At 38.3% G+C, this 14,810-nt stretch overlaps 1 protein-coding gene across 4 annotated transcripts in view; it reads left to right on the top strand.

The window, feature by feature from the left end:
- Window positions 1-14,810, top strand: part of DIP2A (DIP2 acetate--CoA ligase A) — a 74,115-nt gene that overhangs the window by 10,059 nt on the left and 49,246 nt on the right. For all 4 annotated transcript variants that reach the window (XM_085065932.1, XM_085065930.1, XM_085065931.1 and 1 more), the window contains exon 2: window positions 11,167-11,238. In XM_085065932.1, coding sequence (XP_084922058.1) covers window positions 11,167-11,238 — 72 coding nt within the window. The remainder of the gene's footprint in view (window positions 1-11,166; window positions 11,239-14,810) is intronic.

Raw genomic sequence — 14,810 nt, 5'->3', positions numbered from 1 at the left:
GAGGTTCTGAATTGCTATGAGATAATTCCCTGGGGGGGATTGAAGGGGACTGTGGGATAGATTGGTGACTCATGCAGTACTGATGTTATCAAAATTGTGTCCATCACATGAAATAGGTTCTCAATGCCCTTTTATAAGGGAAACTACGAGCCACAAAACTTCAACATACTACCTGCAGATGATAAACCTAATGACAGTGTAGAGACTTTTGCAACTTTGTCAGTTTGTAGGCATTTTGAATAACAGTGAGGTAATAGTGTTTAGTGGAATTAAACCATTGGTGTTTCATGCTAAATGCCAGTGGGTTGTATTTTGTGACTAAGGAAAACTTAAGTTTAAAGGAAATCCAGTTGCCAACTTTACAGGAATTGGTGTTACACCTTTGAGACTCATCTTCCAGGTTTTTTAGGTGTTTCAAGAAAGTTTCTGATGTCTGGGGTTTCACATGACACTTCTGGAGTGTCTTGAATATGTGAGTTTATTAGCAGAGGTTCTGAGCAGCAGCTCCTTGACTGAGGGCTATTGAAAGTGAGGCATAAACATGGAATCTATAATTTGACAGGAGAATGTCGCATTGATGCCTTTAACCTTGTTTTGATTTTTCAGTAAATCTTACTGGATCTTGACACCATGTTAATAGTAACATTGCTGATTTTCAGCTTCTGTAGGAAGGGCCTTTACTGGTGGCTTTTGTAGTGAGTTTTTTTTGTGCTTACGAAAGGTGATCTTAAGGAAAATGTGCATGCAGAATATTGACTTTGAAATTACTTTTTTGTTCTTCTGTTCCAACTGTAGTGACTTGCAGAGTTTTTTAGGCCTGTTGCATTAGGCTGACACGAGTAGAATTTCTTGAGATTTCTTGAGAATTTGTTGTTTTCAGTCTTTATTCTTCTGAGAGCTTTTTAGAATCTTTGGGAGAAGCATCTGTAGCAACTGTAAAAGCTTTCAAATTTTAAATTCTTAAATGTCTTTCAGAATTTGTGAACTAAAATTACTTTCTAAATGTATGAATAAATCAGTCAATTGGTTATAAGGATTTGAAATTATTATCACTTGTGTCAGGTTTGGAGTGTTTTAAACCCATGGTTTATGGGTTAAGTCATGTACACTGGAAAGGTTGTCAAGACAATTATGGAAAACTAGAATGCTTTTGATCCTGAGAGAAGCTAAATTTCTGGGGGAATGTCTAATTTCTGAAGCACTGGAGGATTTAGCCATGCAGCTGTAGAGAATATAGGATTACTGGGATTCAGTTGTTTTCATAAGACCAAGGCACATCCTAAGAAAACATAAAAAAATCAGAAAGGCTCTGCAGTTTGGAGGTATTGGAAAGTTTAAAATTGCAGAATTTTGGCTGAAAAATAGAGCTGTTAATAATGGTATGCCAAGACAGTTTTCATGGGAAAGGAGCTGCGTGCAAAAGTGTTCAAATACATACAGATGTGTGTGTGTATATATATATATATATATATATATATATATATATATAAAATAATTGGGTTTAGAGCTCTCTTACCAGACAGCTGGAGAGTCTTAATTTTTCCAGGAATGAAATTCAAAATGCTCATGAATTAATAAAAGTCATGGTAGAGAAGTGAAATGCTTTTCCTGGTCTTAATCAAAACTGGAGAGAGAGAAGACTGGGGAGCTTGAGAAACCTAGTGCAGATGAATGGGCAGAAGTGAAACAGCATTTGCACTGGTTATATCAGCAGCTTCTACATATTAGATTAACAGTAATTTAATTGATTTAAAATTCCACAGCTGTTTATGGAATGCAGCAAGGCCATTAAAGTGTCTTCTGCTCATCAGTTAAAATGAAGGGACTGATTATAGCTGTTTGAGATCCTTAACTCTAAGAGTATCTGCATTCTCTGTATTAGCAATGTAGGGAGTTCCTTATGCCAGTCTAAAGTAATGTAGATGCCTGAACAGGAAAGGCTTTGTATCATGAATGTTTAAACCAATTATTCAAACAATTTAAACATGGGTGTCAATTTAAAAAAATGCTGGTGTATTCCATTTATCGCAGAAATTGTCTAAGTCCTAGTAATTGAAACAGTCATTGCCATAAGAGATGGAAAAAGCAAGCAGCCCTTTAGCATAATCCTTTGAAACTCAAAGGTTTTCTGAAGTGGCTCTGGCCATTTTGATGTTTAATTAATTTTTTAATAATAAATAATGAACCAGTGCAAATTAGTGTGCTGCTGTTTAACAAAACCTTTTAATCGTCTGAGAAAGTGGTTCTTTAGCAACAGCATTTGGGAAGATAATGTCAGTGGTGCTGAGGCTTTTGGAAACAAGTGTCAAAACCTATTGCTTTGAACAAGGACAGTTTCATTGCTAATGAGTTTCTTGGTGGAGGCTTTTATATTCCAATTGCCTCAGTGTAAATGCAAGAGATTGAGTAAAAAGCAGCTTATCAGTAGCTTGTACGACTCTGCATGTATCTTGAAACTATTTTCATGCAGCTTATACAAGGTGAAAGCAGATCTTTGAAGGTGCTGACTTCCATGCAAACAGTGGCATCTCTTCTTGGGTTTGTTATTTCTTGGGTATTTTTTTTTTTTTGTTTGGTTTTGTTTTGAAGTTCTTGGGTGGTCCTGCTTTCTGTCCTGCATCCAGTCCCAAGCATCCAACAGGTTGTTGCTGCTTCATCAGGTCTCAACACCAGCAAGAGGTGCTGCTGGTGATCTTGGAGGTAATTTGAAATAAATCCACAGTCAGACTAAATCTGAATGTAGGATTAGGTGACTTTCCAGATTGTGACATGTCTGAATAAGACTGTTTCAAGTATAAAGAAGTACAGATTTTCTGGTTTAGGATGAAAAAGTTGGAACAGGTGGTGACTTCTCCTTCACAAGTGTCACCAATCTGTGCCTTCATCCATGGCCTTCCTGTTCATGAGCTCTTGCATTCTGAAGCCTTTTCTCTCGTAGTGAGAGAATTAAAAGAGATAACAAATTCAATGTTCTGTTCACTGAACAATGTCTCTTCAGTGCACTGGATGAGTCACAGGTCTTGTTAAAAAATAAACATTGTCATGTAGATTTTCCCGGTTCTTGCACGCATGGGTCTTTGCTGGACTGAAAGGATAAGCTTCAATCTGATATTTTTGTATTCCTGTATTTGTAAGTGTTGTAATAATTTGTCTAAGCTTGCATTCTGGACACTCAGAGTTGGTACTGGATAGCGTTGCATTGGTGGATTTTTTGTACTGGGCTTCACTGTTAAGGCATCAAATATGTGAACTTTCCAAAGTTCATAGATGAATATTGTTTTAAGGGAATTGCTTGCAATCTTTTTATTTTAATAAAGAGATTCCAAGCGATTAAGTGATTAGTAATTACTTAATAGTGCTCAGTGTTAAGGAGCTGTGGTGGAAAAAGCTGCTTGTAATGGAAGAGCTTGAGGAAAGCAGTACTGTTAGGTGTCAAGTGGGAAAACTTTGGTGTAATGTTGCTTCCTTGAAACTAAGTTTTGTTGAAACTTTTTGTTTAATTGAGGCTTTGTTGTGTCGTGGGTTTTGGAGGGGCCTGGTGCAGGATGTGTCCTTGTTTTGGGAGCATCCAAAAGGGAGCAGGTCCCTCTCTTGCCGTTGCAATCCTGCCTCATGAATCCACAGCCTTTGCCTCCCTGCCTGTGCTTCTCACAGCTCTCCTGCTGCACCCTCCTCAGCCACCCTCATGATGGACACTAGGTGACCTCAGCTCATTTAGGTGACCTTTCAACAGCTCTGGCATCAATGACAGCACCAAAGCTGCACACCAGATTTGAGGTGAGCCCTCGATGAATCTCTGAGGTGTGGCCGTGGAGAGAGCACATGAGAGAAGGAAAACCTCTGAAGTGAGTTGCCTGACTGACATTTATGGTTGTCCAAATACAGATTTTCTGAGTAATTCATTGGTATTTTTCTGTCTCCTGTCTGTTTCCCTGACTCAAAAGAGGTAAGAAATTGGACACCAAAAAAAGAGAGGTATAATTTGGCAGATAATAGATGAGAATATCCTAGAACCAGGAGGAGGTAGGTCTGTGTGAATAGGGAAGACTTGAGAATCCAGCTTTTTTGTACGGACCAAAATCTTCTCTGAATTACTCCCATGGGGGAATCCTGGGAAAAGCAGAGGTATTGGAGTTAGTCATGTGATAGTAAGAAGCTGGAAAGATTAGAAGTCATGGTGAATTATTTGAAAAGCATGGTAATGATATGGCTTTAACAACTGAATTATAAGTTGTATTAATTAAATCATAATTAAAATTATAATATTTTAATAATATTTTTGGTATTATAACACTCATTATATAATAACCATAAATTACAATTAATTACCTGGTTTAGTGGAAGGTGTGCCTGACCATACAAGAGCAGTGAAATTAGATGAGCTTTGCAGTTCTATCCCAACCATTCTGTGATTCTATAAATGTGACCACCTCCCAAATGGCAGGATTTTCAGTAGTTTTCTCAGGTTTGGTCCAATTTTTGGTCCACTTTATATTTCTCATATGGTTGCCAATTGAATACTTTTTATCTTACAGTGGGCTTAGTAAAGGTAAATAACCAAGTAGCTTGGTAAGGACCTTTAGAGGCAATGCCATCAAATACATGGTTGCAGGATCAAAAGATGCAGGACTGAATCCATATCCATATGCATATTTTGGGAAGCAGCAATTGCAAAGATTAGGCAGAGGTGGTAAGGCTGAATGAGTGAATGAAGGTACTGCCAACCTGTCTCTTCCAGATCAGTTAATGTTGGTAACTAAGGATATTTTACTGTGAATGAATATTTTTCAGGCTTTTGATTATGGGCATCACTCACTGCATGGGACATTCTGGAAACATGTTTGGTTTGTACTGGAGTTGGTTCACTTTTTCTCCCTACATGCTTTGTTCTTAAGCAACCGATTTAAAAACGATTCCTGTGTTCAACACTTTGTTGTGATAAAGATGCATTTCACAAATAAGGTTTTAACAAACCTTACTTCATAGAAAATACTGCTGGTGAGCCCCTGCCTTGGCAGCAACCTGGGAACAGCATGTTACATTCAGCCTCACACAGGTGCTGCTTGGGGCCTTGAGCATCTGAGACTGCATGAAACCTGGCTTTCCTTTGCTCTTTTAAACCAGATAAACGAGGGAAAAGGTGCAGTTGGCAGAAACCCCAGAATCACAGAATGGGCCAGGTTGGAAGGGACCACAGCAGGTCATCTGGTCCAACCTCCCTGCTCAACATTTTATTGCCAACATTTTGGTTTTGCTCTTCAGGGAGAGCTCCAGTTCATCAGAAAATACACGTAATAAGTAGTGTTGGAACTGGAAATAAATTGTGAATAAGTTAAGCCACCACAGGGGCCTGGGTGGGCTGGGGCTTCCCAAGTGTGCAAGCACTGAATTGTTCTGGTCCTAATAGGGATTGATGGTTTTTTTCTCCTGCCGTGAGAGGATGTTTGTGTGCACCAGCTGGCTTGCTTTGCTGCCTCCTTCTGTCAATAATTCAGCTGGTTTCTTTTCTTTTTTTCTTTCAGTTTATCATTTGTAGTTCAGCCAGGATCTGTGAATCATTCATCTGACTCTTTGTGATCATGTCAGATGACTTTAGTGCATCCAATATATTAGTGAGGTCTGATTTCTTGATAAAATTATCTTGTACTATGTTATTTATGTAGCTTTAACATGAATACAGATTAATTTTTTAATATGCCAACATTTTATTTTAAGAAATCAATGTGTCTGCATTCACCATAAAATTTTGCCCAGTAGCCACCCCCAGTCACCCCAGTTATTTCAAGATTAACTGTAAATCTTTTCTCTAAAAGGATGATTTTACAGTGCATGTGAGGGCATCGTAATGATGTGTCAGGAAACTAATTGAACCTGAAACCAAGACTTAAAAATCCATTGAAAGCGTTTCTTAGTTTACAAATTGAAATAACTTGTGTATGGAGTAGACACTGTGCAGGTTACAGGCCTTCTCTTTGTGTGTTTTTAACATACTCTGTGAATTTTGCATGTTTTGCTGCTGTTTGGGTGTTTTGGGGTTTGCTGGTAGGGTTTTAAATGATTTTTATGGTCTCATAAATGAGTTGGATATTTCCATGGTCATGAATTTTTGAATCAGGCTGCTTCAGTCTTTAGTGTGGTGCATCATGCTTTAAATGGCACTTTTGCTGTGATCTTTGTGGTTGCTACCAAAGTTTGAACATGAGTTTTTTTCAAGCAGTAAGTATAAAATGCTCTGTTGTCTGTAAAATATCTGTAGCTGATTGAGTAATTTCTTGCATATTGGTGGAGGGATAGGAAAAAAAAAATCAATGTTGCTGACATCCAAAAACATACCGTAAAAATAAAGCTTCATACCAGTTTAATAGTCTGAAATATCTTCAATGTGTTCATTAATCACTATGCTTTATATAGTAAGTCTGTGAAGGATGTGAAAGGAAAAGAAAATGTACTTTAGAAAGGCTTTTCTTTATGATTCCCCCATACCTGGTTGTTTCTAGATTTGCATCTTTGGAGGCAGTTTTCATGGGATCCTTTGGGGATACCATCAATTACTTGGTTCAGGCAATTATTTCTGGCCTCATTCATTATAATGGTTGGTTACTACATGTCAGACAGTTATTCTACTTTGATATTTTATCCTTGATGCATCTTGGAAGTGACAAACAGAAACTCTTGAGTGTTTTCATTTCTGTAGTACACTGAGATTTTGGTTGTTTTGAAATAGCATTTTTGTGATGGGGAACACATTGCATGTATACAGCATTCTTTATAAAGCTTTTAATTTTGGAATCTTACCCAAGTAACTGTGTCAGAGAATAATTTGGCTTGAATTTTAAAAGATCCTGTCTGTTGATCTGCCTGACCACTCCTAGTTTGTTTTTTTCCCAACTTCTTTTGTTGGCTTCTGTGGAAGCAGACAGTACATTCTCTATGCACCAGAGGATTCCCATTCATTGCACCCCATGCACGTAGCTTTCCTCAGCTTTTTTAAGGGGATGGCAGCATTGCTGATGGCCATCATAATGAGAATTGCAGGCTGTACCTGGTGTGATAGATGTTGTTCACCCACAGGTGTACCCAGAGCTGGCATCTGTCAGTCTGTGTCTGTGTTCTGCACTAAGCCCCAGCAGCATAGAAGGGAACTGATGGAGTTGGAGCTTTTTCTGTCTCCCCTGAGGACTAAGATTAAGGATTTACTGCACCAGTGGAAGAGCAATTCATTAATTTGGCTTAACTGAGCCTAGAAACTGCTGCTAAGTCTGCTTTTGTGATCTGGTTATTTAACCTTCTTTTGTGCTGTCAAATGCTAACTCCTGGCAGGTGAAGCAAATAAGTGTTTAAGCCAGGCAGTTCCAGAGTTAAGAAGGAGCTGCTCTCTCTTCTTCCAACATACACACACAGTTCACAAGTGTGGGTTGGATGGAACAGAATAACCTGCAATGCACTGACTTTGCACATCCTTTCTGAACTGCAGGATTCACCTATCTTGGCTTTTTAAAGTTGTGAAATCTGAGCGGTGCCTTTGTCCTGCAACTGCTTTGAAACTCCAGGGTGTAAAGGTGATATGTAAATATGTCAGAATAGAATTTGCTAATTCTCATCTCAAATTTTCTAATTCTAAACGTTGCCTCGCATTGCTTTGCCAATTGCAAAACTCCTAATGGCTTGATCAAACTAAATTTATTTATTTTGATAATTCCTTCTGTAATTTATTAGGCAATGAATGGTATTGTAAAATAGGTAGTCCCACTGTGTAATTGTGAACAAAGTGGAAGACCGCTTCTTCTGCTATTAACATATTGGTCAAATTCTTTCCCTTTCTATCATTAAGATACACATAATTAACTCGTCAGTATTTGCATAGTGTCTAGAACTTGATGTTCCAATGATTCTGTTGTATGTGCAAAGGTTTAATGAAATTCTACATTTATATCGTTGTATATCACCATGCTACCACTTTTGCATCAGACAAGTTTTGTACTTTGATAACTTAAATTCCCTCAAAGGGATTCAAGTCCTGCTGCAAATTAAGAATTACCAGTAACATACATTTTCAGTGAAGTCATGCTAAACTCCTGATACTTCTTCAAAGGCATCGTGATGCTCTCAGGATGTTTCAAATAGGGTCTTTGAAATAGAATTTCTAATGGCTTAGTCAAATGCATCACCATATGGAATGATCAGATGTCATTTCCATTTTAAAGAGATTCCGGGAATATGAAAGATTCCAATCAAGATGTTTTCACACTTCACTTAGCTTATCATATGCAAACTAAATTAAGGTATCAGTTGACCTACCAGATGTGGTAGGCAGACCTACCAGAGCCCATATCTCAGGGATGGCAGCAAGTGTTGGCTGCTGCATAGTTTGGAGCACCAAAACTTTCTTTGACTGTAAGTCATGATTTTCATATTTCAGTTCCTTTATTGCCAGTTGATCAGTAGATTTATTGCCAGTAGATCAGGCTTTATCCTGATCTACACAAGTGTAGTGTCTGGGAGAACATGTAAGAACTAACTGTGCCTTGGAATGGATACTGGTAGTAGGTTTGGAAGAGCTGTTCTGGTTCCTAGATTTAGGTGGTGATTAAAGCTTGAGGGTTAAATAAAAATGATTGTGAACTACCACAGGCAGAATCTTTTGGTGGCATATGGAAAAAGTATGTCCCAAACTACTTCCAGTTTTCTTTAGGCTGTTTAATTTCTGCCATTTTTTCGTAACTTTCTCCCATCTTTTCCAGTGTTTCTATAGTTTCTCTTAAAGGATTTGTATTTTGGTCTTTGGTTAATCTTCAGGGACTTTTTTGACAAGGTTGTTTAAGATGTAGAATTAACAATGATGTCTGCTGAATTAATTCTTCCACCTCCACCAACTTTTAAAATACAGTGACAGCCTATCCCAGAAACCTGGAGGATATACTGTAAATACTTCCACAGAGGACATGTGAGTTATGTTTTAGACTGGCAACTTGCTTGCCTTTCCAAACCACCCAGGAACCACCTCTGCAGGCAGAAGCCAGAGTTTGTACCCTTGACTTGATCCTGAAGGAACTGGCAAAGATTCCTGCAGTGATTTGTCAGGGTGATGAACCTGTGATTGTGCCTGTGCTCACCAGTGGCCAAACAGTGCAGTTCTTAAATGTTTCATCTTGCACAGCTGATCCAGCTTATTAGGTTCATCCACGTTTAATGCACAGCTAGCTAATTTAGAAATGTCTCTGCTCTGACCTTTGCAAATTGGGGACCAGGAGCCATTTCCCTCTCTTCAGCAAGTGCCATGCTCTCACAGGTCCATCCTCAGCTCTGTTTAGTGAATTTGGCATTAAGATTCTGTTAGGTCTCGTGCTAACATGGTGGAATAGAACCATGCCTAGGCACAATCAGAATAACTGCATGAATGTTTATTCTTCTTTGTGTGCTCTAATGAAGAATATACTTTTTATAGATCATTTTAAGAAATGCTAACACTTCCATCTCTGTCTGGATTAATTTTCTTTGCACCTCTGCCACATTTTACGATATATATTTTACAGTACTTTAGATATTTCAAGTAAAGATCTCTTCCCAGCAGAGCTCTAACAGCTTAGCCCAGTGTCTGGCTTTATGCAGGCTTCCCAGCTGCTTTGCTGAGGCCGAGGAACCTCAGATTGCTTTTGTGTAATCCAGTAACTCAGGAGAAAGTGAGGCTAAATGACAGCAGCTGTGGCCCCGGTGTACCAGATGTGGCAAAGCGACTCTTTTTGGAAGAAATGAGGGATCACAAAAACCCCATATGATGGGTTAATCCCTCTGGGGACGATGGGGGGAAGCAGTTGTCAGGAAGAGCCCTCCCCCAGGCTTTGGAGAGAGGAACAAAGCCCAGCTTGGCTGGGCAGCACAGCCCAACCTGCCACAGTGCTGCAGAAGGCGACAGATGCTTTTGACTTCGTCCTTTGCTTAACCTCGTTCAAGGAAAGTCCTTCAAGTCAGCATTCCAGCAAAATCAAAGAATTTCCAAGTGCAGCAAGGCGCCAGAGTGTGAAGTACTCTGGTTTAATGGGACTCTCTGCAACCCTGCTTTTTGATCAGTGCTTCTATGGCTTACCTGTGCAGTTGGGTGGTACCTGGCAGGGGCTGAGCTGCACAGAGGGTTGGGACAAAGATTATGTGGAGCATTTATGGAGCTGGGAAAATTGGTGTCTTCACTGAGCTTACAGTACGCCACGTTTGTGTAAGGTACAGTTTTGATCCTTAAAGAATGTGCTGAGCTTTAGTCTTCCAAATTACTTCTGGTTTAAGAAAAACTGTTCTTTGTGCTGGTGCTTCTTGTCTGTTGTATTTGGGTTTTTTTGGTTTTTTTTTTTTCCTCCATAACTGGAAATTATGCCTCTCTTCTGATAGCCTTTTCCTTTTTTTTCTTAAAAAGTGTAGTTTGTCATTTTGACCATCTATTCCCAGGCAGACTGCTTGGGCAGTTGTGGTGCTTTGTTCTGGTTTGATCTCATTCTCTTTTTGATATAATAATTTTTTATATAAATTATATTTCTATGTATTTCTTCTGTTAAATTTTTTCTGCTCAAGAAAAATGGTGATTTCTGCCTTGTGTCTGGATTTTATATTTAATATTTACATGGGTTTATAAAGAAAAACTGGTGGATTGTAGTTTGAAATCCCTGCAATGATTGAAGCACTCCAGGATGTGCATTTGTTTTTCTTACCTGTTTTGAACAATGCCTTTGAACTCTCGTTGCTTGTTTTGGCAGAGTGTCAATACCTTTAAATGATGCATATTCACTTTGCTGGAAGTTGGGAATGGTAGAATGAAGTGATTTTGTGTCTGTTGGTGTTCTCTGATACAGGGATGGGGTGGATAATTGAGGAAATGGAGAATATTAAGCAAAAAATTAAACCCCAACCCTTATGGATTAAGGAAAGTACTTGAGAAAGATTTTAAAATACAAAGTAAGAACTTTTCTATGTAAAATCTGACTGAGTAAAAGAGGTTCTACCTGGCCAGAGGTAGGCTGAATCCATATGTATGTATTTAATGTCTTTTTTGTTGTTGTGTTTTTCCCTGCATAGTTTGCTTTGTTAAACCCTTTCACCAATATGTTGCTGTGTGCTTGAAGCAGAGATCTGAATGTATAATTTCCAAACAACATGTATTTATTTTTTCTTTTTTTTTAGGAGACATCACTCAGAAAGGATATGAAAAGAAGAGGGCAAAGCTGTTAGCACGGTACATACCACTAATTCAAGGTGAGAAACTGCATGGAAGTTACTCCTTTGTGCCAAATCTGTGAAAATATAAAATGGAAAAGTTCTCACTAAATAGACTGGATGAATTATAATAGTGTTTGATATGGCATCTAACCAGCAGTGGGAAATGGCTGTCACAGAGAAGTGCAGAGCAAGGGAAGAGCCTGAAATATATATTTTTAATAGTTTTATGTGTAATGTTTAATGGTAACATTTTTGTCAGCAAACTTCAGTTTGACAACTGCATCTGAGACTTTAAGATAGCTTTAGAAATGAGTAAAGTTATTGCTAAAAGCAAACTGGCTGCTTTCATTAGATAAAAATGCTCAGTAGTCATCCCTGTCATGCTTTAATTTGCTGTGTTTTGCATTCACACTGTGCCTCACCCCACTTCCACACACCCCCTCACCCCCTCTGCTTCTTCAAAGTGCTGACTTTCTTATTATAAACTATTACTTCTGAAGTTGGTTATTTTCAGACCTCATCTTCCACAGCCAAAACCTAAATGCCAAACTGTTTTTAAATTTATTTTTATACTAGGACACTGAAATAACTTGGGGTTAGGGCTGTTATGCTGCCATTGAGCTTTGGTGTTCTATAATCCCCCAGTTTTCTGTAGCTTAACAGATTTTGGTTAAGATAAGGGAAAATGAGAAGAAAACCGAGGAGGTAAGTGGAACCAGTAATGAGACACTGTAAACTGGGATACTGTTGAACAGTCAGAATGTTATCTGGTGTTTCATCATGGGGATTCTAGCAAAGGTTTCTTTATTGTGGTTTTGCTTTTTATTTGGGTTTGGGTTGGTTTTTTTTTTAAGAACAGGTGTAGGTTTTCCCTTAGCAAATTTATAATCTCTGTAGGCCAAGCAGAACCAAACTCATCTCTTTAAAATGGCTTGTTCCTTGCAAAGAAGCAGTTTGGATTTTTGGAATGACTGTGACAGTCAGCAGCAATCTCTAGCCTCACCTGCCACAGCTTCTCCTCCTTACACCTTTTTTCTGGAAAGGACTGTCCCAGTTTTCTGTTCAAAATACCCTGTCCTCTAACTCAGCTTAGTTAAAGATTCTGAGACCAAGTGAGGTATGGATTTTGACTGAGGGTTTACAATTAAAAGAAATACCCTGTCAATGCACTTTGTCTACTAAAAAGTCATGTCTTTGGATTTGTGTCTCTTGTTTAATCTCTCATCACCTTTGATTTACTCTGCCTTCGTTCGTTTCTACTGACAGTGGGAGTGTTACTTTAAATTTTTTCCTTCTCAACTCTCAAAAGGCTGTTTGCACAAATATTCAAGTACTGAGCTTATGTAGCTTGTATGTAGCTTAGATAGCTACAGCACTTTGTCTGCCATACTTGTTAAATGAAGTTTAAATTTTCAGCTGCTTAAAGATTTTTCTCCTTGTTCAGCCAGGTTTTCCCTAATCGCCTTAAGCAGTGGTTTAATGAGTCAGCAAATCCTATGGTTTGTCCTACTTGCTTGATACCACATTTTCTAAGAAATACCAGATTACCTGATTTTTATTTTTTTTATCACTTCTGCCTAGTTTAGCATTAAGCTGACAGGAATCTAGCTTTAGCGTTCTAAAAAAATGAATGGGCTGTCTGCCTCTGAGCACAAAGAATGATGCTCTGGCAAAAAGACAAAATTTGCTTAAAACATGAAGCTAACTGCTTGTTTCAGTTTCCTGACATATGTTCCATTAACCCAGTTCTAACTTGGAATTTGCTTAATTGACACAGTTTCAGCATGGCTCTGAATAGTGTGTGGGAGTCCCAAAGGCTTTGAGCCTGCAGAAATTTTTTATCATTAACAATTTGATCGCAGCATTCCTGATAGGATTCATAAGGTTCATTATCCATCAAGTTTTTGCAGACTGATGAATGTTGGCATTTTAGATTTGTTGAGTTCTTACTCTATGATTTAATCATCCCCAGGACTACTAAATCATGTATTTCAACAACTTTCTGTCTTAAAAATCTGCTTGCATGCTTGTAGATTTGAGTTCTGGAAATTTAACTTTTCATGTTACACCTCATCACCTGCCACCTACAAACCAGTCATGTGCCAACTCTTGCTCTGTCAGTGCCATGTAAAATGGATTGGGCTGTGTTCTGCTGCACTGTGTAGCTGAATCTGTGGGAAGCCAGATCATTGCCCAAACAGTGTTAAACAACCCAACAGAGGGCTTGGTGAACAGAAAAAGACAGAAGAGGCTGCAGAGCACATTCTCAATTAACAGGAAAATTAGGCAGAACACACTGTGATTTAAGAGTCTCACTTCTGTAGATTGTTTTGTATTCTTAAGTTCTAAATCGGCAGTGATGAAGAATTGGTGGACATGTTAAGATTTTGCTTAGGAACCGTAAAACTGTGTAGATATATGGAAATAGTAAGTAGAATGAGTTACTTTTCACTGATCCAACCAAATGCTCTGTGTGAAATTAAAACCAAGTGTTAAATAGTAGCAAGTATTAAACAGTAATAAATTATTGTAATGAAGTAAAATTTAACAGTCAGTAATTGGCTTCCTCAGTCAACCTCTGCATGCCAATTACAGATAAAACTGAGGAAATAATTATATCTGTAGGCAAGCTGGCATGCTGCAATGATGACACTTCTGAGTGATGGATAACATCAGATGCATGGCAGAGGGTGATTTTGAATGTGGGTAGAGCTGGGGTGGAAAAACATTCAGAAATAACATAATAAAATAAGCAGCATTTACAGTGAGTGATAGTCTTAAGCTTCCTTTCTACCACCTCAAGTAAAACTCTTGCCTTCTGCTCCACAATAAGTATCTTTCTTGATACTATGGAGTTAAAACTCCTGCTTTATACTATGGGTATAACAGCTGTGAGCAAAGTATGTCCAAATTTTAATTGGCTAATTTGGTTGGATCTTGCTGTAATTGGTTTAAATGAGGTATGTGAAAATGTAATGTGTTCATGTGGGCTAGTTGAAAAAGCTGTTTATAACTTCATTGCTCACAGTTTCTCAAAATACCAAGAGGTTGCTATTCCTGTGCCTTTTCAGCTCAGTGCACCTCCTTTTACATTAGGAGTGCTGGTCTGCTTGTGAAACACCTCCTGAATTGCTGCTTAAAGCAAACTATTATTTTGAGATATTAAAGTTCTAGCTAATGCCGTGTAGGTGTTCTGCTTACCAGTCTGTTAGAGTGTCTAATGAGAGTGTGTCTTGCTTGTGGGTGTTTTCACTGAGATGGTTTAGTTTGGATTCTCTGAATTGAATCCAAATCCTAGCTTGTATTTGGTTTCATTGAATTTATAACAAGTGTCTTCTATGCTTTTGTATTCTTTGCTGCTGTTTTGTGCTTCCTTGAATGGAAAGTGATAGTGCCCTAAAAAAGGTTTCATAGGCTGCAAGTGGAAACTTATGAGCTGGGATTTACTTCCTTGAGTAGAGCAAAATGTTACAGAAACATGGAAGACTGTCAAACAAGGTGCATGTCTGTGATGCCTTTTGTTATCATTATTATTTTTCATTTCTTGAATTTCTGATACCTTATTCTGGGTAATAAATTACGTTGGGTAGACTCTTGTTCAGTCCCAC

This window comes from Lichenostomus cassidix, chromosome 7, assembly GCF_008360975.1.
Source record: "Lichenostomus cassidix isolate B80296 chromosome 7, HeHo_3.0, whole genome shotgun sequence".
NCBI lineage: Eukaryota > Metazoa > Chordata > Aves > Passeriformes > Meliphagidae > Lichenostomus > Lichenostomus cassidix.
This window is presented reverse-complemented; position numbering and strand designations above follow the sequence as displayed.